Source organism: Amphibalanus amphitrite, unplaced genomic scaffold, assembly GCF_019059575.1.
Source record: "Amphibalanus amphitrite isolate SeventyFive unplaced genomic scaffold, NRLGWU_Aamphi_draft 000011F_arrow, whole genome shotgun sequence".
Lineage (NCBI taxonomy): Eukaryota > Metazoa > Arthropoda > Thecostraca > Balanomorpha > Balanidae > Amphibalanus > Amphibalanus amphitrite.
The window spans coordinates 714,885-741,249 of record NW_024881507.1 but is presented as its reverse complement, the minus strand read 5'-3'; the positions used below and the strand labels follow the sequence as shown (position 1 = coordinate 741,249).

At 53.7% G+C, this 26,365-nt stretch overlaps 3 protein-coding genes across 5 annotated transcripts; 2 read left to right on the top strand and 1 right to left on the bottom strand.

Moving 5' to 3' along the window:
• Positions 1-16: 16 nt before the first annotated feature.
• Positions 17-9,664, bottom strand: LOC122381464 (actin cytoskeleton-regulatory complex protein pan-1-like). The gene is made up of 10 exons (XM_043365657.1): positions 9,529-9,664; positions 9,009-9,125; positions 8,707-8,736; positions 7,476-7,615; positions 7,138-7,155; positions 6,638-6,679; positions 5,287-6,453; positions 4,542-4,593; positions 1,051-1,109; positions 17-865 (listed from the first exon to the last, which is right to left on the bottom strand). The coding sequence occupies exons 1-10, from the start codon at positions 9,662-9,664 to the stop codon at positions 794-796; spliced, it is 1,833 nt and encodes a 610-aa protein (XP_043221592.1). The 3' UTR covers positions 17-793.
• A 51-nt stretch (positions 9,665-9,715) lies between these two features.
• On the top strand, positions 9,716-17,342 carry LOC122381883. 3 transcript variants are annotated; one of them, XR_006256603.1, is made up of 3 exons: positions 9,902-10,083; positions 10,288-10,634; positions 17,300-17,342. XR_006256603.1 is itself a non-coding variant. In XM_043366632.1 (2 exons), exon 1 carries the CDS (start codon positions 11,621-11,623, stop codon positions 16,784-16,786), a length of 5,166 nt encoding a protein of 1,721 aa, XP_043222567.1. In that variant the 5' UTR covers positions 11,277-11,620; the 3' UTR covers positions 16,787-17,095; positions 17,300-17,342. The 3 variants fall into 3 exon arrangements, 1 of the variants encoding a protein (XP_043222567.1); XR_006256602.1 differs by having other exon boundaries at positions 9,716-10,634; XM_043366632.1 differs by lacking the exons at positions 9,902-10,083; positions 10,288-10,634 and adding an exon at positions 11,277-17,095.
• A 7,123-nt stretch (positions 17,343-24,465) lies between these two features.
• Positions 24,466-26,143, top strand: LOC122381876 (GTP-binding protein 128up). The gene has a single exon (XM_043366620.1). It carries the CDS (start codon positions 24,916-24,918, stop codon positions 26,014-26,016), a length of 1,101 nt encoding a protein of 366 aa, XP_043222555.1. The 5' UTR covers positions 24,466-24,915; the 3' UTR covers positions 26,017-26,143.
• The last annotated feature ends 222 nt before the right edge of the window (positions 26,144-26,365 follow it).

Sequence of the window (26,365 nt, the reverse complement as noted above, 5' to 3'; positions counted from 1 at the left end):
GTTCAAACACACTGAGTCACCACCTGGACTGCATCCTGTATTGCACGGTCGACTAGTCGCTGACACGCGGATCGCACTGTTGCAGGCGACGGCACGGCACTCACGCACGGCGACACTGGCGCCGCCAGGCGGCCAACAATCCAACTCGCGGCGCGATGAGCACGAAACGCGCGGGCGCGCTCAGAGTCGAATGGAGATGAGGCCTACTGACTAGACAGACGGAGAGTGGGGCCGGCGGGCCGACCGGACCCGCGGGAGGGGGAGGGGAGGGGTCGGGCCGGGCAGCCACGGGCGCCCGGCCGGGCTGAGCGAGTGGGGAGACCTCTGGTGGGGCGCCGGCGCGGCGCAAACCACCCGACTAGACTGGGACTAGGGTCAGTATACTAATCACATCTACCGGACGCCACTGCGGCGGCTGACGGTCGTCACCTTTGGCACTAAAACGTCTCCTAAACAGCCATATCTTTGGCTCTGTTCGCTCGCCGCGGTTCTACCAGCGCTGAGGGACGCGATACTCCACTAACAGCCTACCACACCACGCTATCCAGTCGGCGGAGTCTGACCTACGTCCGGGCCGGGAGTCCGGCTCCCGGGCTGGGGACCTACGTGGCTCGTGTAGCGGACCTACCCTGTGCCGGCACTACAGGGCTGACACGCGGCCGATTGTGCTTCGCTGGATGGGTGGACCGCGCAATGACGTTATAACACCAGCTGCCGCCGCAGCGGGATCGCTGCGCAGCCCAGCAGTCCACGGACACAGCTGTGCGGCCGAGTGCTGTCACGCGGCTCCTCCTCACGACTGGCGCGGCGTCGGTGACCGGTGGCCGGCGTCACTGCCCGCCGCACTCCCCCGGCGAGCGGGAACCTGCCGGGAGGGGGTGCCATTCATTCATTAATGCCCACACTGCTGAGTGCTGTCATTAAGAAACAGCGCGCGAGAACAGGCACTCTCCCTCTCCAAGTTCCGTTGTGGAAGTTGGATTGAATCAGTGACCATTCATTCGCTTGGAGAGAACCCGCGGGTATGGGTAAGGCGGCAGCTCGTCTTACCTCGTTCGTTTCTTTCCCGTTGAGAGCGCCGGCCTCTCTCGTCGGGGCATTCTTTACCCCTGTGAAACGACCAAGCAGTGCATGTTAGAACAATACTTTGTCATCGCAAAAAAAATCAAACCAGCATAAAATGAAAGCCGAACGAATGACGAACGTTCACAGAGAACACGGACTAATTAGCCGAATTAAAGTTCCTGGCACAGGGGTGTCGATTTTTCAAAATGGTTGGGGGTGCTCAACCCCTGCACCGGGTGAAAGATTGCAGCTTTGCCATGGGGCACAACCGTATAGGGTTGGTTATCCCCATAAGGTACTGAATACTGATAATGCCGAGATTTCCACTAATATTTCCCAAGGGCAGAACGTTCTTCTTGAAAATCATTCCGCTCGCCCTAGTACTTGGCTACCTTATTACATAAACATCTTTCCGAAAAAAGTCGTATATTTGCCGGCAGTATGGCAGCAGCCCCGGCACCTCTGTTAAAAGGTGCCAGAAACCGATGACGGCGATTAGCACCGGTGCAGCAGTCGCTGCGGTCCGCAGGGGTGGACATTGCGCGGAGACAACGGTAGCTACGATGCTCTGGCAGTAATTAGACGATCACAATAATCGCTGAAAAAAATGAAAGGTGATCGCATTTGGATATTTACAGGTTTACGATTTTCCTCAGTGGCGTAGCCGGGTGGGCCCGTGAGGCACGTGCCCCCCCCCCCCCATCAGGTTCAGGGTCCCCTCGGGTTATTCGGGCCTGAGGGGCCCTGCGGCGCCAATTGGCCGATAAGGGTCCATGTTGACCATATTTGGACTCAGAAGGGCCCCACAGGGCTCGTAAAAAACACCTCATGGGCCCACAAGTATCAACAATAAGATCTCCATAAGGGCCCAAGCCAGCCTCTGAGGGCCCCTTACCGGCCTCGCAGGGCCACTTGCCGGACTCTGGGGGTCCTAACCGGCCTATTCCCAGCCAGCAAATTTGGCCTTGGCCGTAGCTGGTTTTACTCTGGATAGCTCAGGCATTTGCTCCGGCTGAAGTACGGGCAAGGTCTGGGGCTCTACTGGAGCTGACACGATCCCGGAGCTCGCCCGCACCACAGCCGGACTTATGCCGCATCAGCCGTGCCGTACCTCCACCGTACTTCAGCCACAGTAAGCCAGAGCAGCTATGAGGCAGCCGGACTGGTCGTAAGGGAGCCGGACTTGAGCCGTGGCAGGGAGCCGGACTTGAGCCAGACTTGGCGGTCCGGAACCATACCAACCCGGGAGCGCTACGGCCAAGAATGGCTAACCGGAATAGAGCCGTATCGACCCAAACCCCGGCTCTGACGGCGTCCCTTTTATACCGGCCCGAGTCTGGCATGTCGGAGTTGCCGGGGCAAAACGGACTTGCGCCGAACCAAGTTGCTGGCTGGGTTAGGGGGCTCTGGGAGCTCTCTGGGAGCTCCACACCCGCCTGTAATAGCCCCACACCTATTTCTCTGAGGGCCCCTATAACGGCGACTGTGAGGGCCCTCACCGGCGCCTCTGAGCGCCACACCGGCGTCTCTGAGGGCCCCACACCCCTAACTCTGAGGCCCCACACCAATGCATTTAAAAACCCCACATGGGCGGTTCTGAGGGCCCTTGTCAGTTATCAGCGACCCTGACGGTCCCACACAGGTGACTCGGAGGGTCCCAGCGGCGTCTGAGAGCGCCATGCCGGTCTCTGAGAACCCCACAAGGCTCCTGATGGCACCGGTGACCTCTTGATATCTTCTTGTCGGCCTATGAAGGGTCCGTTCCGTAACAGCAGTTCTGAGGGCCACACGCGCGCCTGTGATGGCCCTAAACCAGTGTCTCTGAGAGCCCCCACAACGGCGCCTGTGAGGGCCATACATTGCCATATCTGAGGGCCCCACACTAGTGCCTCTTAAGGCCCTATATCGGCGGCTTTGAGGGCCCAACATCGTCGCTTCTGAAGGCCCCACAAGTGCACATGTGATGGCCACCCACCGGTGACATTTGAAGGCCCCACACCGGCGACTCTGAGGGCCCCATCGGCATCTGAGCCCGTGCCGGTCTCTAGCCCTCGCCCGCACATGGGGGGGGGGTTGCCCCCCCCCCCCAGGTAGTCTTTCTGCTCTGCACTCAACATTTTTAGAGCTAGAGAGCTGATTTTTGGTATAGCTGCTCCTCTATCCTTTCTTGATGTCCACTGAAAATTTCAAGTTTCTGTGATTTTTGGTTTCGGAGATATAACCTTGTTTGTCAGGTCATGTCATGACCCAAATGGCCAATTCTCAACATCTTGCGTTTGCCATGGGTCTTGTGAGCTTTTGACACCTTGATTTCGGCCTTTTTTGCCAGTCTTACCTCCCACCTATCATGGAACATGTTGTTCGACGATGTACAGGGGTCAAGGTCAGGGTCAAGGTCAACCTAGGTCATCTAAGATAATTGCGTTTTAGGCAAGCTGAATTTACTTTTTGTGAAGTTTTTTTTGCCTGCATTTTTGGTAAAAGCTTCTCAGATCATGATTTCATGTAATATGGACACAAAAACAATCGGTGCACACATCAGTATACACACAGACACACACAGACATACAAACACATATAACTGACCTTGACCTAACTTGACCTGAAATGACCTCAGCAGCAAAAATCTGGTCGGGTAGTTTGACAAAGAGGTTCTAGCTGGCTTGGCACCAGAAAACGGCATCGTCAGACGTCATCGGTATATGCTAAGCAGCGCACTTGATATCCAACGGTGACCCAAAACAGCAACATTTTTTAGTTTGACCTGACCTGGAAGGTCAATGACTGACCTGAGAAGGTAAAATCGGGTATCATTGGATTCGTCTCTTCCCAAAGAATCTTTTTTGTCTTTACCGCTAAGCTCTATCTCCAACAGGAACGAAACGGCGCGGGGGGGTGGCAACCACCCCCCCCCCCATGTGCGTTCTAGGATGGGAAAATGGCATGTGCGGGCGAGGGCTAGAGACGACCCCACAGGGTTTCTGAAGGTACCACCGGCCTCTGATGGCACTTTGCCGGCCTCTGAGGGCCCGTCGCCGGTCTCTGGAGCCCCCTGCCGGCTTGTAAAGGGTACACGCCATCAGCTCTAAGGGTCCGACACCCGTCTACGACGGACCCACACCAGTGTCTTTGCAACTTAACGTCTTTTTACGCCCTTCTTCTTAAGACTAACTTTTACTTTCTTTACATCTTTACTTCATGCATTGTAAATTGCGTAATTGTTTTATTTTTAGTAGTGAAAGACTGCGGAACCAATTATTTCCCTCAAGCAGAGTTAGTGGGAGTTTTTGAGGGACCAAATCATTGGGGATGCTAAACTGGAACATTTGGGGGTGCCCGGAAAACCATTGGGGGTGCTCATTTGAGCATTGGGGGTGCTGCAGCACCCCCAAAGGTATACAAATCGACACCCATGTGGACCTGGCACGTTATATTCAATTCATGCTGACCAATTATACAGCCGAGGGCCAGATTACCTTTCGATGCTTTATCCAGATCGTCTTCAATGGATGCCAAAGACGATTCCGTCTGAAACAAAGCGTCATATTATTGCTTTCGTTAACATTTAATGGAAAAGATATAAAAGCAGAGATAATGTCAAGAGATGCCGTTATCAAATAACTCGAAACGAGTAGCACGTGCCTGTGATCATATTTTCCTTACAAATATTCGCAATACCTTACATCATTCATAAGAAAGCAGTTACGAGGTTAGGAGCAACGTAATTAACAAATTATAATTTCACACATAGCATGCAACAAAAGAATTGATGAAAAGAACAAGTAGAAGAGTTAATCAACATAGTTTTGCGCTTCCAGCATGGTAAACGACACTCTCCACAGGTAAAAAACATATTGTCACAGGTAAAAATGGTAAATTCAAAAACCCCAGGGAATGTGTCAAGAGGGGAAAAATCAGCACCAGTGTCGTCAAAAGGGCACACATCCAGCCGGGCCAGCAGTGGTTAGTGGCATGTCAGACCGACTGCGGGTCTTCCAAGCCGCCGCTGGGGAGTGCCAGCAGCTCAAGTGTCAGTCCAAACCGAGAGAGCAGGATTTAACAACCAAACAACAGCGCCTGCGGTCGGCTGACCGGCCTCGCCGCCGCCAGGTTAGCGGAAAAGAGCCGCCCTGCCGGCACAGCGCCGCGGGGTGTTAGCCACACTCAGCGGGGTTAGCCAGCCAGCCAGCAAGCTCGGCCGCGCCACCCGGCGCTGCTCACAGCGGCCTGCAGGCGCGTCCAGTCGGCGCGCGGCGGCGCCGGCGTCGCCTCCATGCCGCGGATCTCCAGCTGCAGCGAGGTCTGGATGGCGCCGTCGGCGGCGGCGGCGCCCGACCGCCCGGCGCGCGTCTCCGTCTCCCTGATGAGCACGGCCGACTCTGGCGGCAGACAGTCGCCGTCCACCCGGCACGAGGCCAGCAGGTGGCCAGCGTCGCCGCCCAGACGGAACGACACCGTGCGCGGCTCGCGCTCCGGCGTCCGCTTGGTGCGCAGTCCGAGCACAATCACGTGCGGGTGGTGCAGGTCAGACCCGGACGGACGGCCGGCCGTCGCACCGGGTGAGGTCGGAGTCGGAGTCGGAGTCGATCGGCGGTCGGGAGTCGAACGATCGGCGTGAGTCGGAGTCGCACCGGGCTCCGGGTGAGGCGGAGGAGTCAAAGGAGCGTCACCTGGAGTCGGAGTCGGAGTCGGAGTCGAACGGGCATCGCCCGCAGTCGGAGTCGGAGTCTTGCGTGCATCGGCTGGAGTCGGAGTAGGAGTCGATTGGGCGTCGGCTGGAGTGGGGGTCGGAGTCGAGCGTACGTCTGCCGGAGTCGGCTGGGTCGGGAGGTCAGCGGCGACTGGGCGGGGTCCTGTAACCTCCCCGTTCCCGGCGCGGCCCACCCCGGGCACCTCCCCGTTCCCCTGTGCGCCGTCCCCCTCGGGGCGGGGCTCGAACGGCCACGAGTCGGCCGGCGCCGGCGGCTCGGCGCGCGCCGACTGCAGCGCCTCCAGACTCTCATAGCGACGCACCGCGTTGGCGCCGTCGTGTCTCAGCTCGACCACGCCGTCCACCAGGTCGGCCGCCTCGTCTCCGTCGGCGCCCAGCTCGGAGAGCTCGGCGCCCGTCTCGGCCGGCAGCGAGACGTCGTCGCCGGCGGCCGTCTCCATCTCCAGGCTCAGCTGACTGACGCTGCGCGCCAGCCGGCTGACGGCCGAGGCCACGTCGGCGGTACTCTCCAGGCTGTAACCGGCGGTGGCCGGCGGCGCGCCGTCGCGGCTGTAGCCCGTCTCCAGGCTGTAGGTGCGCCACGACGGGTCCGTCATCATGTAGCGCGAGTCCAGCGACAGCGAGTAGTCGGAGGCCAGGCTGTCAGAGGCCAGCGAGTCCACCGAGCCCCACAGCTCCTGCCGGAGGACCGAACGGAGATAGCATCAGCCGTCGCACGGCGTGGAAGGAAACGAATGTCGTTAACTGCAATGTTATACATTCAACAAATCGAATGAACGGAGTTTATGGCACACTGATTACACAAACAGTGCAGAGGCGAAAAGCACTATCATTAACTCAAAGTGAGTTGATTTATTTTACCTGGGCACTTCTAGATGCATCCCTCTCAAGTTCCGAGCAAGACTTGTAAGAAGACAGCAAATATAAGTTAGTTGAGACTAGGCTGAGAACACCTCTGTCACGACCCTATATATTTTTAACGCAAATCAAATATACACAAAATGGCATTCAGACGGGCACTCGTTTCGGTGGGATTTCTTCTTACAAAGTATGCGTTGTATCCGTTTCCGACAAAGAGGTGTCAAATATGTGGACACTGAGATATGATGTGGACTGTCCACCACATTTCGGCATTTTACTGCGACACCTGAGTTAGGTACGACACTAAAGCCCCGTCCATCCCCGTGAGCCTTCAAAATTACATTGTGGGAGCGCCAAAATAAAGATAGTCATCACCAGACGCAGCTGATGTCTTGCGACTAACGTGTCTCGCTGGGGTGCTATATCAGGTCGGGCTGAGATATGGGAGCGCCAATGAGTCTCCATGTCGCGCACCGTTGTCTGTTCAAACCATACCTTACCTTGTCCGTGTCATCCTCCTTTGGTTGCCAGGGAAACGGGAGATTAGCGTGTAATCAACGGCAGTTGAGACAAGATCTAACAACAACTGTGCATTTATTCTAAAAAGCTGTAGGATGCTCTATTGTGAGAACAATGCAGTACGCTACGGTCCTTCTGATTGGGTAAATAGTGCTACTAGCTAAACTTCGAACAAACTTTTATAACTGTGGTCTTCCACAGTACCTTTTACGGATCCACCAGACAACAGAGCCCCGAAACAGATACGAAACTATGAGTCACCAAAACACTACAGACCGACGAGTGCGGTCATACCGCCGAGTCCCGGCGATACACACACCTGTTTGAGAGCTCGGATGTTGGAGCTGATTTTGGCGGCGTTCAGTTTCTGCGAGACGGTGCTCATCTGTTTCATGATGCGCTCCATGGCCTTTTCCGTCTCCTCCAGCCTGCGGCGCAGCTGGTCGATCTCGGCCTCCTCTGTACAGACAGAGACGCATAGACGTCATGAGATTGGCTAGCACCGGCTGACTAGTCGAGGCTGGGTATTCCAGTTCGGTGTCCCACGGAGCGCGCAGGTGATTGTTAGATAATCGTAGGTAGTTGTAGTTGTGGATTCGAACTATAGGTAATACATATTGCGGCAGCCGGCAGGGATGGTAAAGATACCATTACTGTCCCTCACATGCAAAACGTCTACTGCAACAAGGTCTGTTTTCAATGATGAAATACGGATACTATTCCTGATCACATGCTAAGAGAGCACCCCCGGCCGAGGTCCACGCCGCGACCACGTGACCCGCGGGTGGGAGGACCGCTCAGCCCTCCCGCTGAGGACAGGTGGCGGCATGCGGTCGGCAGCACAGGCCGCCGGTCGTCGATGGTTTATTCTGTGAGCCTGTTTGTGGTGGCAGCACTCCAGGCGGCCGGCAGCCGACTGTCCCCCCGGACCACATACTCGGGCCGGGGAGACCCGGGAGGGGGACCGGCGGACAGGTGGATGGGACGGGACGGGACGATAGGATGGAAGGGACGGCCCGAGAGGACAAACAGACAGGACGGGACGATAGGATGGATGGGACGGGACGAGGGGACAGACAGACAGGACGGGACGATAGGACGGACGGGACAGGATGGAACGAGCGAGCGGGCGGACGGAGGGAACAGACGATGGGACGGAACAGGAAGGGGCAAGACAGGACGGGAAAACAGACGGACAGACCGACGGGCGAATGGAGAGAAATGACGGATGGGACGGGTGGGACGTGCGACGGGATGGACAGGACTAGTTAAAGCGACAAAGACATCTATGAGACCGTGACAGACTGAAGCATGAGACAGCGATGACAATGGGCTCTGTGCGCACCCAGCCGCGGCAGTAGCCAACATGGCGTAAATTACATGAGACGCTCCGAATATGACATGACGGAGAGAGAACAGTTTATGTAATGACGCCCAGTCCGTCATGAGACCCACAGGCTGCCAAATTCGTGTGTGGAATGAAAGGAGGCAGAGATGGCAGAGCAGCATGAGGGTCGGTCATCGCTCATGGCGAAATAGTATGAACTTACTCTCAGCAACAATGTCCTTATCTTTCGTGTCTTTATCGTAATGGCAGCATGGAAAACACAAATAGCAGAAAAAGAAGTCAGACATCGTGCATGAAACAGCATCAAACTCTTTAATGTTAGCAAAGGGTGGTGAACAGTTAAATGTTACCGAGAAGGAAAACCAGCAAACCACGGCAAAAGACAACACATGTCAGTCCACCCGGTTCATTTCCTACAGGGAGAGGACCAACTAACACGGCACAGCCCAGCACCACAGCGCAGCGTTGGTAACACATTGCCCGGACAAGCTCCTTCGTCCTCACCTTGTCTGCCGGGCGCGGGCGGCTCCGGCTGCGCCGCCGCCGCCGCCGCCGCCGCCGCCGCTGCTGCTGCAGCGGGAGCCCCGGCCGGCACTCCGTTACCCACGGGGGCGGTGGCCGCTGGGGATACCGGTGGCACGCAGGTCAGTAATCGGGCCGCGTCATTCAGGGGCGGTCAGTGGGGTGAAGGCGCGGCAACCTTAGGGAAGTCGCCCACGACGACGTGCGGTACAGCTCAGTAAAGTCAGATTAAGCAGCAGTCAGAGTGAGATTATAGAAGAGCTGTACAGTAGAACACGCAACGCTGATCTTTTAACATACGTTACTGTAGGATTATAAAATACAAATCCCGTTCCTCCCAGCACCCGCTGATGTCACTGACCTGCCGGTGACCTGTGCGCCGGCGCCGGGGCCGGGATGGCCGGCGCCGGGGTCGGTTTGGGGGCCGGCGCCGGGGCGGGGGCGGGGGCGGCGGTGCGGGCGGCGGCGCGGCGCTCCAACAGCGGCTCGGCGGCCGGCCGGCCGGCGGACCGGACTCCGCGCGAGTCCACTGCGTCAGGCTGCTGCAGTCGGTAGCCGGTGAAGGCCGCCGGCGGCTTCACGTCCCGCGGCGGCGAGACGCGCGCCGGCGGCTCCTTGCTGGGCTGGCGCTTAAACATTACCTGCCGAGTGGTCGCAGAGCGGTCCGATTGGATAGAAAAATAACAGCAATTGGAGTCAGTTCGGTAGACAAAAGTGGCGAGGAACAATCTGACACTCAGTTTTGATCGACGCATATACCTATAAATACTGAAACTCGGAAAACACAGTCCTAAGAGTGACAATATCGCTATATGATACTTATAACCCATTTCTGTCTACACATTCCACCCCATGCTGAAACATAGCGCAAATCTCTGGCGAGCCTCCCCTGTAAGCGCGAAGATGTATTTCTGTCCTTTATTCCTTTTATTTACCGGCCGCAACCTCCAGCGTGGGCTCTCCTCATGTATGTTTTGAGACGTTTAGTTTTTGCCCCGCCGAGCCTGTGTAGAAGGCGGCCGGCCTGTGTCTGCAGTGGTAAAAGCGATATAATTCGGTAAGATGATTATTTTTAGGTTATTTAGGCTGGATTAGCTCAATTTAATATGTTATTCAGTTTCTCGGTATTTTTATTGTGTTTTGTCGCTTTCGTTTACCTAGTTGAATGATCGAAATCGTTTTGGCACGGCGCCAGGCGAGGAGGCGAATAGTAAGTCCTCAAGTGCTGTATGGGACCTGACTGTGTGATTTTTCGTTTTAGGAACCGTGTGTTGTGTCAACCCGGCATAATACATGAGTACCGAGATATCGCATCTAAGAGGGGCCCGGCGAGTGAGACACCTGCTACGAGCCCACTTTGAGGCAACAAGCGATCTGCTGCAAAACGCACAGGCGGTCACAGTTCCGAATTCGCCTGAAGGACGCCACAGACGCTGGAAACCGCAAGTACAGTCTCCAGATCTGCAACTGTCGTATCTACTGCTTCACCTCCTCCTGATGAGGGGATCTTCAGCCTGCACTTCTGCAGCCTGGCTGTCACCTGCTGCACAGCAACCTGCGTGAGACCTGACCAGTACTTGGCATCACGCCAACTGCATCTGAACTGTGGTGAGCAGAGACAGCCGTTTCATATATGCTGCTAAGGACTTATCTATACTGCTTGCTACCAAATTGCAGCTGGTGATTTAACTTTTTGATGATGTGCCTTCAGATATGTTGCTGTGCATAGCCTCGTTCGTCGTCAACTGGAGATAGTGAATGTGCTGCCTGATGTTAAATGTTGAGACGGTTGTTATATCTGTAGAATTGGCTGTTGAATGAGTGGAACATGCCCATGCTGTAGAAAGTGTGATTTTGTAGGGCATCCATAACCAGGTTGACGGGTTTGACTTCTGTAGAAGGTGACATTTCAGTTGTCAAATGTTGAAACTTGAAAGCTCCTGATAATTCTGCCTGGAGTCCTTTGCCAGATATTCCTGAATCCTCAGCCTGGAAGGCCATCGATAAGTTCATTGAGGGGTTGAGAGGATCATTACTCTTCAGAAGATCTGAGGTTTCTGTCTTTAGTTATCATGGACTTGTCGAGCCTAACAGTTCCATTGTTGAAGGCACAGCTGCTAGCAAGAAATGTTGACATCAGAGGAACTAAAGCAGTTCTTGTAGAACGATTGAGAGAAGTTCTTCATGGTGAAGGTGTTGATGAGGCATCCTTTGTTGCTCAGCTGTTTGGCAACCCTACAGGTGGAATGGAACAGGCAGATGAGTTTCCAGAAGATCCGTCAGCCATTGTGAGGCAGCACGTCAGCGCTCCAGTGCCCAGCCAGCCAGAGGTGAAGAGTCCAGGTGGTCCGGGCTACCTTGCCCCGGTGAATCCTGAAGATGCTGATCGAAGACTGAAGACGCTGATCGAAGACCAAGAGGACGGAAGAGGACGAAAGCAAGGGGACGGAGGTCAGCCAACTGATGATGTGAAGCCAGGTGACAGTGTGTCTCAAGTGGGTGCGTCCCTAGCATCCAGGCACTCAGGATCGTCAGGGACACTGGCGTCTCTGAGGGCTCAGCAGGCTGCCAAGCAAGCTGCTCTGAAGGTTAAAATGAAGTACTTGAGAGAGAAACAAGCACTGGAACTCAAAGAACAAGAGCTCAAGATGAAGAAAGAGGAACTCGAGCTGCAGCAAGCCCTGGCGGAGTCAGAGGCTATTGAAACAGCACTGACGGCAAGCAGCCCAAACTCTGCTGTCTCTGGAGGTGTTGACCAACATGCAAATGACTTTGGTCAGAACCCAGTCACTGTGAAGCAGGTCTCTCGCCCCCAGGTATCAGCTCCGGAAGTTGGAGGAGTAGATGGTGAGGACCCTCACTCTGCTTTGATGAGGAAGCTGTTGACATCAAGCATCCTTCCTAAACCTGAGATTCCGGTATTTTCAGGAGACCCGACCAGGTTTCATCAGTTTCTCAGGGCCTTTGACGGACGTATTGACAGCGTTGTGACAGATGAAGGCGACAAGCTTTGCTACCTGGAGCAGTTCACTTCAGGAGTACCACGTGATATTGTCAGAGGGTGCATGTTTATGTCATCAGGTGGATACCAGGAGGCGAGGAGATTGTTGCTGAAGAGATATGGCAATCCTCAAAAAATGACTGAATCCTTTATCGAAAGGTTGATGGCCTGGCCTCAGGTAAGAAATGATGACGTGACGGCTCTGGATCGCCTGGCAGTGGAGCTGCGGACCTGCAGCAATGCAGTTGGAAGCCTGGGTGGAGCCGATGAACTCAACCATCCCAAAACCCTACGGAGACTTCTCGAGAAGTTGCCATTCTCGATTCAAGAGGGATGGAGACGAGAAGTGGACAGGATCGCAGAAAGGAATGAAAGACAAGCTTCATTCACAGACCTGGTGAACTTCGTTGAGGTAGAGGCACGGATAGCGTCAAACTCCTCTTTTGGTCGTCAGCTGTTTTCGAACTTCTCGAAGAAGACGTCGGACCCTAGAAGCTCAAGCCCTAGAGGTCAAGTAAAGAAGTGCAACCGCATCGAGGCTGATCAACAGCGGGCCTGCCTCTTCTGTGGAGAAGAGCATCACGTGGAGGCCTGCAAGAATCTAAGGATGAAATGTCGCACAGAAAGGGAGACCTTCGTAAAGAACAACGGCCTCTGTTTTGGATGTCTCAACAAAGGACATGTGTCAAAGTTCTGTAACAGAAGGAGGACATGCGCGATCTGCAAGAAAAGACACCCAACATCTTTGCACTATGAACAGCAGCCTCAGCCACCAAGTGAAGGAGAACGGATGCAGAGTCCTCAAGAACAAACAAGAGTGAAGAGCCTGGGGGTTGATCTGCTGAAAACAGGTGATGGGTTGAAGTCGAGGACGCCAGCCGTCATGATGTCCATCTTGCCAGTCAGGGTGTGGTCTTCGGATGGTGGTAAGGAAGTTGAGACCTACGCTTTCTTGGATGGAGGCAGCTCAGCTACATTCTGTTCAAGGTCTCTTCTGGATGAGCTGGGAGTTGTTGGGGAAGACACCAAGATCTCTATGACCACAGCTTCAGTCGAGAATCAGGAGCTGGACAGTCGTGTAGTACGAGGGTTGAAGGTTGCCAGCTTGGACGGCGACAACATGATTCCACTCCCTCCTACTTACACTCTCAGTGCCATCCCTGTGAAGCATGAGGATATGGCCTCAAGTGAAGATGTTGATCAGTGTGCCCAATTGAGGGGGATCGAGCTGCCCCGCATCGATGCAGAGATTGGACTCCTGATAGGAAATGATTGCCCAGAAGCTCTCCAGCCTGTAGAGATCAGAAGAAGTCGGAACGGTGGTCCGTACGCTATTCGAACAGACTTGGGTTGGGTGGTGCAGGGCCCGAGGCACAACTCTCTGCTGGATGGAAGAAGAGTGAAGGTAAACCGCGTGCAAGTTGACAAGATGAAGCTTGATGAGATGCTGGTTAACATGTACGACAAAGAATTTCCAGAGAAGATCAGCGCCACCGAGAAGGGGCCCTCAGAGGAGGATCGTCGCTGGATGGAGAAGGTGACTCGGAGTTGTAAACGACAGGCAAATGGACACTTCCAAATAGGGTTGCCATTCCGAGATACTGACCCTGCGATGCCAAACAACAAGACATGCGCTCAAAGAAGACTCGTGGGCCTCAAGAAGAAATTGGAGAAGGATGTGAAGTTCTCTCAAGACTACCGCAAATTCATGGAGGACATGTTCAGGAAGGGACATGCCGAGAAGGTTCCCACGGAGAGCCTGACAAGAAATGATGGAAAAGTGTGGTACATACCTCATCATGGGGTTTACCACCCGTTCAAACAGGAGAAGATCCGAGTAGTCTTCGATTGTGCGGCAAGGTTTCGGGGCGTTTCCCTGAACAGTGTTCTCATGCAGGGGCCAGATCTAGCGAACTCGTTGACAGATGTTTTGGTGCAGTTCAGAGAGGGTCCTTGCGCGTTTATGGCTGACGTGGAAGCTATGTTTTATCAGGTAGCTGTTCCTGAAGAGGACCGAGACGTCATGAGGTTCTTGTGGTGGCCAGGTGGCGATTTCTCCAGAGATCCGGAGGAGTTCCGGATGACCGTGCACTGCTTCGGGGCAAGCTCATCTCCAAGCTGTGCCAACTTCGCTTTGAGAAAGTGTGCTGATGACAAGGAAGACTGTGATCCCGAAGTGAGCAAGGCTGTGAAACAGAAGTTCTATGTAGATGATTGCCTTGTGTCAGTTGAAACGCCAGAAGATGCTGTGAAGATGGCGAAGGAGTTGAAAGATGTGTGTGATCTGGGCGGTTTCCGACTAACGAAGTTTGTCAGCAACAGCCGTGAGCTGCTCGAGTCGGTTCCAAAGGAAGAACGTGGGAGGTGTGTCACTGAACTGAACCTGAGTATCGACGCGCTTCCAGTGGAGAAGGCGCTGGGTGTGTGCTGGACGTTGGAGGACGATGCACTCAGCGTAAGGGTGACGACAAGAAGTTCGCCGGCTACCAGAAGAGGCGTTCTCTCGATGATCGCAGCCATGTATGACCCCCTGGGAATCGTGTCGCCAGCTGTTCTTCGAGGACGCCTGATCATGCAGGACTTGATGAGGCTGCAGTTGGATTGGGATTCGTCCATTCCTTTGCAGCAGAAAACACAGTGGGAAGCATGGGTGGCGAATCTTCCTGGACTGGCAAAGGTGACGCTTCCGAGATGCTACCGGCCAGTTGGCTTTGGCGACGTCGTATCGGCTCAGTTGCACAACTTCTCGGACGCCAGCCAACAGGCTTACGCCTGTGTCACGTACCTGCGCCTCACGAACTCTGCCGGCAAGGTTCACTGTGCGTTCGTTTTTGGAAAGGCACGCGTGGCTCCATTGAAGGCGATGACAATTCCGCGGTTGGAGCTCGCTGCAGCCACGATGGCTGTCAGGATAAGCACGATGCTGGAGAAGGCTCTTGAGATGTCTATCCACGGAGTCTACTATTGGACAGATAGTACCACCGTGCTGCGGTACATCCGAAACGACCGGGCCAGGTATCACACCTTCGTTACAAACCGCCTCGCAGTGATCCGTGATGGATCAGCAACCTGCCAGTGGAGACACGTCGGCTCCAAGCAGAACCCAGCCGACGATGCAACCAGAGGAGTGCAGACCGAGCGCTGGCTGCGCGGCCCAGAGTTCCTGTGTGAAGAGGAGGCGCGGTGGCCTCAGATGCCGGCAGCCATGGTCACTGAAGAAGACGACCCAGAAGTGAGGAAAGAAGTCAAGGTCGCCACAGCTGTCATCGAGGAAGAGACTCCGACCTGGAGGCTGATTAGGCACTACTCAACCTGGTACCGGCTAAAAAGAGCAGTTGTGTGGATCAGACGCGTGGCGCAGATCCTCAAGGCGCGGAAGTCAGGGAAAGAGGGAGCATCTTTCAGCGGACGCATCACGGTGGAAGAGCTCGATCAAGCAGAGAGGGCAATCGTTGGCGTCGTGCAGGCGTCGGCGTTTCAAGAAGAGCTGAGTTCGCTGAAGAGAGGTGGCTTGGTCAAGCGATCCAGTCCTCTGTTCCGGCTCAATCCCCAGATTCAAGATGGCATCATTTGTGTCGGAGGCAGATTGGGCGCTGCGCCTGTCCACGCGCGTGCACGTCATCCGTTCCTGCTGCCGGGTAAGGGCCACGTAACGGACTTGGTGATCCGGGCCTTTCACGCGCTGGCCGGTCATTCCGGCCGTGAACACGTGCTGGCTGCCCTCCGCAGCAGGTACTGGATCATCAAGGCCAACTCAGCAGTCCGAGCGGTGTTGTCAAGATGTACCAGCTGCAGAAGAAGACAGGCACCGGTCGTGAGTCAAGTGATGTCAGACTTGCCGCCTGAAAGAGTCACACCGGATGAGCCTCCTTTCACCAAGGTTGGATGTGATTACTTTGGCCCGTTCTTTGTGAAGAGTGGTAGAAGGCAGAGCAAGAGATACGGTGTACTTTTTACCTGCTTGACCACTCGTGGGGTTCACATAGAAGTGGCAAACAGTCTTGATACAAGCTCGTTCATCAATGCACTACGGCGCTTTCAAGCCAGGCGGGGTCAAGTTCAATACATCCGTTCCGACAATGGAACAAACTTCGTAGGGGCGGAACATGAACTGCGCGAAGCTGTGTCCAACCTGAACAGTGAAGAGGTGCACAACTTCTTACTTCAGAAGGGCATCACTTGGATCTTCAATGCGCCAGGAGCATCGAGCCACGGAGGCGTCTGGGAACGTCAAGTGCGAACCATCAGGAAGGTTCTGGAAGCCTTGCTTCAGGAGCAGACAATGGACGATGAAGCAGTTCACACACTCATGTGTGAAGTCGAAAACGTCATCAACAGCCGTCCGCTCACCCCCGTTTCCAGTGACCCTGCAGACCTGGAACCGATTACGCCAAATCACCTGTTGTTGCTCCGGGGCGGCGCTGTTCCACCCGGCATCTTTGTGAGGTCAGACAGCTTCTGCAAGCGACGATGGCGCCAGGTTCAATACCTCGCAGACATCTTTTGGAGAAGATGGGTGTCGGAGTATCTGCCGCTGTTGCAGCACAGACAGAAGTGGATGAAAACTGAAAGAAACCTCTCAGTAGGGGATCTCGTCTTGGTTGTTGACTTATCTCTTCCGCGACTTCAATGGCCTTTAGGACGTGTGGCTGAGGTATTCCCAGATGCTAGCGGCCATGTGAGGACTGTTATTGTCAAGACGGCACGCTCAGTTCTCAAGCGACCGATCAACAAGCTGGTGCTCGTGCAAGAGGAGTAGCGGGTTTCTGTTTGAATCAGGTGGAGGTTGGATAGCTTACCTTGTATTGGTTGTAGTTCAGCTGGTGGCGGCGTGCCAGCCTTCATCAGGTCGGAGAGAGCCTACAGGTTTGGTTGAACCTTGATCGGTTCAAGGAGGAGGGTGTAAGCGCGAAGATGTATTTCTGTCCTTTATTCCTTTTATTTACCGGCCGCAACCTCCAGCGTGGGCTCTCCTCATGTATGTTTTGAGACGTTTAGTTTTTGCCCCGACGAGCCTGTGTAGAAGGCGGCCGGCCTGTGTCTGCAGTGGTAAAAGCGATATAATTCGGTAAGATGATTATTTTTAGGTTATTTAGGCTGGATTAGCTCAATTTAATATGTTATTCAGTTTCTCGGTATTTTTATTGTGTTTTGTCGCTTTCGTTTACCTAGTTGAATGATCGAAATCGTTTTGGCACGGCGCCAGGCGAGGAGGCGAATAGTAAGTCCTCAAGTGCTGTATGGGACCTGACTGTGTGATTTTTCGTTTTAGGAACCGTGTGTTGTGTCAACCCGGCATAATACATGAGTACCGAGATATCGCATCTAAGAGGGGCCCGGCGAGTGAGACACCTGCTACGAGCCCACTTTGAGGCAACAAGCGATCTGCTGCAAAACGCACAGGCGGTCACATCCCCAGCTATCAGACATTCTCATCACGCCCAGCCGCCTCCCTCTCGTGGCGAACGTCCCACCATTCCGGACGAACCACCGGCCTTCCGTGATCGCAGCTCGGCAGAGGATGGATGGGCGTCAGCTGCGCCCGATCGCCGCCCGTGCCGCCGTTACGAAATCAGAACCCCGTACCGCCGCGCCGTTCTAACAACCGAGAATCGTTTCGGCTGGAAGGAACGGAGCTAGCGACCGGAGACGGCGGGGCCAGGACGGGACCAAACGGACTGAACCTCTTGGTCCGTCGGAGCAGCAGTGTCGAGGTCAGGCGAGAAGGACCAGCGGGGTGGACCGTGGAGACCGTCAGTAACCGGCCACGGACGCTGGCAGCCGTGGCAGGGGGCCGAGCAGACGCCAAAAGGGAACACGGTCCCCAAAAACGCAGGTTGCGCCGTTACGAATAAACAAAATACGGAGAGCGGGGGAAAAGTTCCGTTTTTATCTACATAGTTCGATTCGATCACAAAAGTCACAACGGCACAACGTAATGCCGAGGCTTTGACTGTTATGTTCGATAAGTGGCGGCGAGCTAGCGTCAACATATTCAGGAAAAGCAGGTCACAACGTACCAAAGGAACATGTTCAGGCGTTGAGTGGACTCGCAGAGTTCCTGACAAAAGTTTGTAGTTCCTACTGCTTGAAACAAACTGAGATATGTCAACACAAAGTTGGCAGTCCGTGATGGTATGCTCGCCCGATTCTGCCAAGCTCTACAGTTGCTGAAAGACCGACCTCAACAGTGGTTCCATAACCCTCTCGGCTGCCTAAATCAGTTCGACCTTGGTCACGGCGCCGCTATAACAGGCTGCGCCGAGCCCGAATTGGCCCGCCGAGTTACCCTTGTCAACATTGATGAGTCGCATCTGCCGTGTCGCGGGCGTGGCGGCGGGGGCCGTGGCGGCCGGCCAGCGTCCCCGAGCGCACCGCTCCAAAATACCGCGACAGACAAGGCTACAGCGCTGAGCTGACGGCGGCGCGACGGTAGAGCGACCATAGAGTTCATCAGTGTCGCCCGGATGGTCAGAGAAGCGGCAAAAAGGGGCCATCAACAGCATCTCAACGATAACTGCCTCGGTAAATAACGCAGCACAGGTTTAATTTCCTAAAATCCAGCCCAGATCATAACCTGGTCAAGTTCATCAACCGTCAATTCCTACCCCTCCCCATATAAGAAAATCACCTTTTCACATTCGGCTGATCGGCTGCCCGCCCCGCCCCAGTTCAGATCCCGCCGTGCCTCGGGGGCGGATCGGCCAAGGTGTCCCGGGGCGGATCCGCCGAGGTGCAGTATTGTTGGCCGCCGCCTCCGACAGCGCCTATGACTCACGGCTGGCCGGGAGCGGGTCACGTGATCCCATCCCCCCTCCGGCTGGTGGTGGTGGTGGGGGGGGGGCGCCTGGGGCCGGTATTTCTGTGTCGGACAGGCCGGCCGGCCGAAGACGGGACGGCGGAGACGGCCGCCCGTCCGCCCACCCCACACAGCACGCCCGATTGGAGACGTCAGCCGCGCACCGCGGCGGCCCAATGTGAGGACAGCTCGGCAAATGAGGCGTGCGGGTCGGCACAGATACCATCTGCCACGCTTCTCCGCCCCGCAGCGATCGAGTGCCAATTATACATCGCTTTATATGACCAGTAATAAAGAGATGTGGCGTGCAAACTGCAAGGTGTCCAAATAAATAAGAAACAAACTGGTTCACAAATACACGGTCCCAATGTCGGAAAGCGTTTCGCACAGGCCAACTCTCCCGTTTCCCAGCGAGGCCAACTCGTCCACCTGGCTCCACCCATCCGCCCGCCAGCGCCACCGAGTGCTGGGGCCGCAGCTCTGGGATAACCGGCGCCCCGGGCTGTGTCCCGGCCTTGACCTGTACAGCGTAGGGCTCCTGTGGGCTCCGGCGGGCGGCGCCCGAGGTGAGCTCGTTATTTCTGTCTCCGTCGTATCTGGAGCTGGCGCCCCAAGCCGAGGAGCGATCGGTAAGGGGACGGGTACCGCCCGAGCGACCGTCCGCCACGGGCACACAAATCCAGCGCCGACAGATCGCAATGTCGGAATGCCGGTACACGGTGCGCTTTGTTGGCACGGTCCGCCGTTGGTAGGGCTTTGATGCCCGCCAGTATAGGTCGGCCGCTGGGATATCTCCTCGCCCCATTAGAAAACGTCGAAAATGGGAGCATCTAACAACGAAATGAAAACAAAAACAGCTGGGAATGCAAGTCGCTTCGTCTGTGTACTAGCGCCGCAGGCAAAGCCTGGAGTGGCTGCCTAGCTGTCACATCACCTGCTTCTGTCAGCGGGCCAGTGACAACCAGCCCACTCATTTAAAGTCATCCTGGGTGGTCTCAGTCCCTCTTTGGTGCTCTTCCGCTAACATGGCAGCCGCCATGTATGTCATCAGAGTACGACGGCGACAACTGTCATAAGCGTGCGACTGTCATCTGTCACCAAATACCACAGTCAACCTGTCTGTCACCAGAGCGGGTCAGGAGCGGCAGGTGACGACGGACCGGTCCCCGCCCGGCCGTCTCCTCTCCAGTTCCCACCTCCCCTGGCACGGTTCCACGCGTCCGGTCATATCTCTGCAGTGGATCGGTAGAGCGGGATAGCGACCCGACCGATACCTGCCAGCCGCCGGCGTCAGAGACTGCAGCGAGAGAGGGAATGACGACCCTCAGAGCTATAACTGAAGAGCTACTGAAGAGCTAGCGTTCCTTTAGAACAGACAGTTGGGCTGTGACGAGATACGGACATTTTCCTGGCCACCACGGATTTACAGAGGCCATAAATCATCGTTTTCGGTAATTCCGTCGTCTCACGTTTTGAAATTGCAACAGCGTTCATCTCCACAGTGGAGATGCTCCTCCTCTGGCAGTGACTGCCAGGTGATCTTTGTTGGCAGTGGTAACGCTGCGGACAGCAGCCGCCCTCCCTAGAGCTGGTACTGAGCCGGACTGTTGTTCCATACCGCGCGTCCGGGCAGCCGCGCCGGACGGTCCTCGGTTGATGTTTACGTGGCTCGTGCCAGATATCAGTCACCCGGCCCCTCTCAGACCGGGGCACGGTGCAGGTCGGTCACAATAGGACGAGAATGGAAGACGAGCGCGAACGGCGAACGACAGAGCAGCTAACAGTGGGGTGCTATTCGTTTGGTATTGGTTTGGCAGTCTCGATTGAAGTGCTGTCTCCGGTTGACATGGAGCTCGGAGGCCCTATCAATCGCCAGCACACCAAAACCCGATCGACCGCTGTCAGCTCACCTCGCTAGTCTCTCCATTCAACGCTCACCTCACCTTCCGCTCTCACCTCATCTCACCACAGTCTAACCGCCGCGAGCATGCCGTCAACTCACCCTCATGATGGTGTACACGAAGAATATGACGATGCCGACGGTGTAGATTGGCATAATGATGCCCATGGCGCCGCTGCCCTTGGCTTGGGGAGCCGTGTAGCCGCCGAAGCCGCCTCCGGGCATCCCGGGTCGTACCCCGCCGGGACCGCCGGGCTGCCGGGATAAAACGAGTGAGTTTAGATGTGCAAGCAATTTGACCGTAAAGATTTTGTTTCCCACTGACTACGGCTCTATAAATCCTCAGATACAACGGCCATTTCGCGTCCATATTCACATACTGTTAACAAAGATTATTTACGAGGATGTCAGCATGTACTTTACGCATTGATGCAGACGCAATAAAAGGTAATTTCTCAAATACGTACGCAAGGCACGAAGCATACTAACAATAAGCATGGGCTCTCGTTTCTACAAACTGTCACTGATTCTCATGGATATCGTACTAGAACTGGTACTGACTACACTAGTTCTCGTGGATCTCGCACTGTTGCTGGTACTGACCCTGGCCATCCTGTCGCCCGGCCGGCGCGGCTGGCGGGCCATATTCTGCACCTGGCCGTGCGCGGCGGCCGCCGCCGCATGGGGCGCGTCCCGGTGCATGCCTGGGGGCCGCTCCTGCGAGGGGTACTCTGCCGGGCGGACGGACACACAACCCGGTCAGACTGAGAGCACATACCGGCAGAATCACTGTGTCGGGGAGAAGTAGCCTGGTCAAACGGCATCTGGTCGGTTGGGTTGTTACCGTAAAACAAAACTGGGCAGGATCAAAGGCAGGATCATTGACAGCATTTGGAACATGAGCGAGTAACAGTGAGCACAAACGGCTGTGAAAATAATATCTCATCAGACCGCCGAATGTAAAAGCGGGAAAATTCTATATCTGTCTTTCGGGCTGAAATGAGTTCAGTTTGAATGTTTACCTATAGTTTAAACACGACGTCAACTGAAGCAAGGATGTAGACAGAAAAGGCCGAGCTCGGGAGATGAATGGCTTGGCGACCTGTCCGGTGTCACAAAACGTCAACGGCATTTACGGCATGCTAATTAATGATCGATGTGTTAGTCGGCCTCCAGTTACACGTTGTGCTTATTTAATGGTAGCTAATGGGAATCGATAAATGAACGAAACTCATTAAATTCATGCATCGAACAAAACCATCACTTTTTCTTCCGGCAGGATGAAGAAGTAATGGTATCACTGCACTCTGCAAGACAGCCACATATATCCGATCGGTGTTCTATATACTCTGTATCCGATCCTCCCAGGCAGTGATTAGAGGTTCTAGCATTAGGCAGGAGCGTTAGCAGGCGACACACGCTATTTTGTAGTAAAGTAGCGTAAATCATCTTCAGTTACGCCGATGTAGTTGAACGCTACCACTCGACGACGAAATGGAAGCATTTCTTTCGTTAGTCAATCGACAATCACGTTCTATTATCGGACATGCTCGGCCGTGGTTAGTTCCGCTCGGCACGCAGGGACACGACACGGCGCGCCGGCCGCCGGCTCACTGGCTGCCGCCTGGCGCTGCTGCTGCAGCCGCGCCGGCCGGATGTCCTCCCGCCGCAGGTCGTAGCTGGTCTCCAGACAGCGCGTCAGGTTGGCCGTGGCCGCGTCGGCCGTGTGGCGGCGGTGCGCGGCGCGCCGGTAGCGCTCCAGCGCCGGCTCGTCCAGCCGCACGCCGCAGGTGCGCGCCAGCTCGTCATGGCACCAGCGCGCCAGTCCCGGCGTCCAGATGTCGTCTCGCGGCTCGGGCGGCAGCTGCAGCTCGGCGCGCCGCTGGCCAGCACGCCACTTGACTCGGTCGCAAAGCTCGGTGAAGTAGAGCGCGTTCAGCTCCTTGGTGAACGGCACCGGGTGGCAGCATGGCAGGATGCTCGAGTGGTACACGCCTGAAACTGGTGTCACACGCAGCGGCTGCTGTTTCACTGCAGCATGGCGGCGTGTTCCAGCAATCCATGCATTAAACTTTTAGCGGGTACACTGACAGCTGCAAGGGACCATCGCTTCCCTATTAAATCAACAGCCATGACCCTTTACTACCTAGTAACTGCTTCTCAACATTTACCTTTAGCAGGAAAACTACATGGGAAAATGGATGCCTAACTACCAGTTGTCCCCATCTTCCACTGTTTCACCTTTTCAGCACAGACTGAAATCCCCACTGATAACTGACTGGTTCACTTTTTCATACAATGTAATAACATGAAATGCCGGAGCCACTGTTCTAATGTTAACATTAGGATCTAGAATCACTGTTCATAGTATTGCTGAAATGTTGGAAAAACACTGACTAGCTTCTCCAATTCCATGCAAACTGCTCATGGCACTTATAACTCAAGAGTATATTGTTGATGCTTGTACAAAATGACAGCAAACCCAACAGGATATATTTATATGCCTATGGTACCTACCTATGCACCTAAATATAGAACCTGCATCAATGACCAAGCCTACCTAAGCACCAGTGCCTATAGCCAAAGGAAAGCTGGACTAAGCCACACATCCTGTAGAAAAGTGATAACTTGATCCCAGCTACTGCCATTCCGATTTCCGAAGAGCCAGAAAGCAGAAATGTTAGACTTCAATTAATAGAATTCCCAGGTCAGCGAGTGCTATATTTGACACAATTTGAATAAAATGTCAAAAGGCAACTAATAACTGTGTAACACTTAACCTCAAAACACACATAAAAGGCAGAAAAGGTGCAAAGTGATTTGGCATCGGTGCGTCATAAACGCAACCAAACATAAAATTCGCGATTTAACACTCACCATGAGAGTATGGCGCATCTACTGTTGATGAAATAGATGCCTGCAGCATCGGATAAAATATTTTCGGCCATAATACAGCAAAACAACCAATAACTAATGAAAGAATCAATACGGTTTTACCGGAGCTAAACTCCGTAGCAGAAGCCATGATTGCTACACACTAAAGTGAACCCCTTAGCATCTAAAATCCGTGCTAAAATCAGAATACTTAAAGAATTTTACAAATAATGAACAATCGTTCTTTTAGAGATGCTTTACAATTAACTTCTATTTCAAATTTGGACATAAACAACTCAAAAAATTACTTACAAGTAGTAACTAGTAACAAATAACTAAATTATATTAAGTTTTAAATATAGTCCGCTAGGGGCGTTCAAGCGCAGCATAGTTCAAAAACCCTGCGATAGAGGTCAGCACCTGACGCTAAGCCTTCAAGAAGTCCAAGAACATAAACTTAATCCACATGTATATTGCTCATAAGGCATTTTTGGTAAATTATTTAACTTTTTCAGTAAAAACGAAATTATTCATTTATAAAAAAGTTCACCCCAGACAGCAAAATCCAGCTAAAGACTAGTGCGACATCTATAGCCGATCGAGCCAACTACATAGTCGTGTTCGGTACTCAGGGGTAATCAGTGCTGGTGATTACTGGTGATTACCTACCAGGACAATAGACGCGTTTACATAGGGTTTGTTGCAAGCTTATATCTCCGTCCGTGATGTTGCAAAAGATGCCAATGGTGCTTAACAATTTACAAAATGATCCCCTCTAAATATTTGAAGACCACTGCATCGAAATTATCGCCAAATTAACGAGCTAGAGCCTCGTCAAAAATGCTATGTAAACCGGGTTAATGTATAAATGACATTTATCCTGCACATTCGCATTGAATGTGTAATAAGTTGAAATGTGATCATGTTCAGGTTTTGTAAACTTCGATGCACCTGTTCCCCATTTTTACCGTTTACCGTGGTTTAATCAACTTAACAGCTGATTACCATGGAAACCCAGGAGATATTACAACGGAATATTGCGTTATTGAACAGGTTTACGTAAGCCTTTCACTGTTTTGCTGCATATATGGCGCAGTTGGTACCAAATTGAATGCGGAGTTTATTCGTGTTGGGTGCATATGTTTGATGTGGCTCATGTAAATAAGTGAATTAAGATTTAACTGTCAAATCAAGAACGATATATCGCAAAACCTGGTGAATAGCATAGGTGAATAGTACCGTGACTTTGTTCTTTACCGGCTGAAATTAAGACTTTGTCAATTTTCTCGGCGAAACTGACAACAACAGAACAACCATGTCGATCCTAGAGAAAATCGCGGATATTGAAAATGAGATGGCCAGGACACAGAAAAATAAGGCCACCAGTGGCCATCTGGGCCTGCTTAAAGCCAAGCTTGCTAAGCTCCGCCGCGAGCTCATCACCCCAAAATCAAGTGGAGGTGGCACTGGTGAAGGTTTTGATGTCAGCAAGACTGGCGATGCTCGGGTTGGATTTGTTGGATTCCCATCTGTTGGCAAGTCCACCCTGCTAAGCAACTTAGCAGGTGTCTATTCCGAAGTTGCTGCTTATGAGTTCACAACTTTGACTACAGTGCCTGGCTGTATCAAGTATAAAGGAGCAAAAATACAGCTTCTTGATCTGCCTGGTATCATTGAAGGTGCAAAAGATGGTAAAGGACGAGGTCGCCAAGTGATTGCTGTGGCACGAACCTGCTCCCTCATCTTCATAGTGCTTGACTGCCTCAAGCCACTACAACACAAGAAGCTTCTCGAGCATGAGCTGGAAGGCTTTGGTATCAGGTTGAACAAGGAGCCTCCCAACATAGTGTTCCGCAAGAAGGAGAAGGGTGGGCTGAATTTCCAGGCTATGGTGCCTCAGTCAGAGCTGGATCTCGATCTGGTCAAGTCCATCCTCAATGAGTACAAGATCCACAATGCTGACATCACCCTGCGCTGTGATGCCACTACTGATGACCTCATTGACATCATTGAGGGAAACCGTGTCTACATCCCCTGCATCTACCTGCTCAACAAGATCGATCAGATCAGCGTGGAGGAACTGGACATCATCTACAAAGTCCCGCACTGTGTCCCCATCTCCGCCCATCACAAATGGAACTTTGACGACCTGCTGGAGAAAATGTGGGACTACCTTCAGCTTCTCAGGCTATACACAAAGCCCAAAGGCCAGCTGCCAGACTATGAAACCCCAGTGGTGCTTTCTCGCTCAAAGCACACGGTGGAAGACTTCTGCAACAAGATCCATCGGACCATCATTAAGGAGTTCAAGTACGCCCTGGTCTGGGGCGAGTCGGTGAAGCACCAGCCGCAAAAGGTCGGCAAGGAGCACGTGCTCTGCGACGAGGACGTGGTGCAGATCGTGAAAAAGGTGTAACGGCCGGGCGCCGGCCACTCGCGCACGCCTGTCGCCTGATGACAATGATGGAGACGTACGCTACCGGCTGTATCGGTCTTCAGACTACACGATTACGGCTGGAAAATAAAAGGGTGAATACCACAAATGTGTTTTAATTATGTTATGCTAAATGGCTTTGTGGCATCAACGGTAGGGAGACGCTGTTTTATTGGTTGGGTTTGTTGTGATCGCCGACCGAAGTTTGACCATTAGAAGTAAGGGTCTTATGCATAGCTATTCCAATTCAAGGGGATGTTGTATCCTTCCGTACCCTGCATACGAAGCATTCAGGCAGTCCAGGTTTCAGTAATGTGTTTCATATTCATGC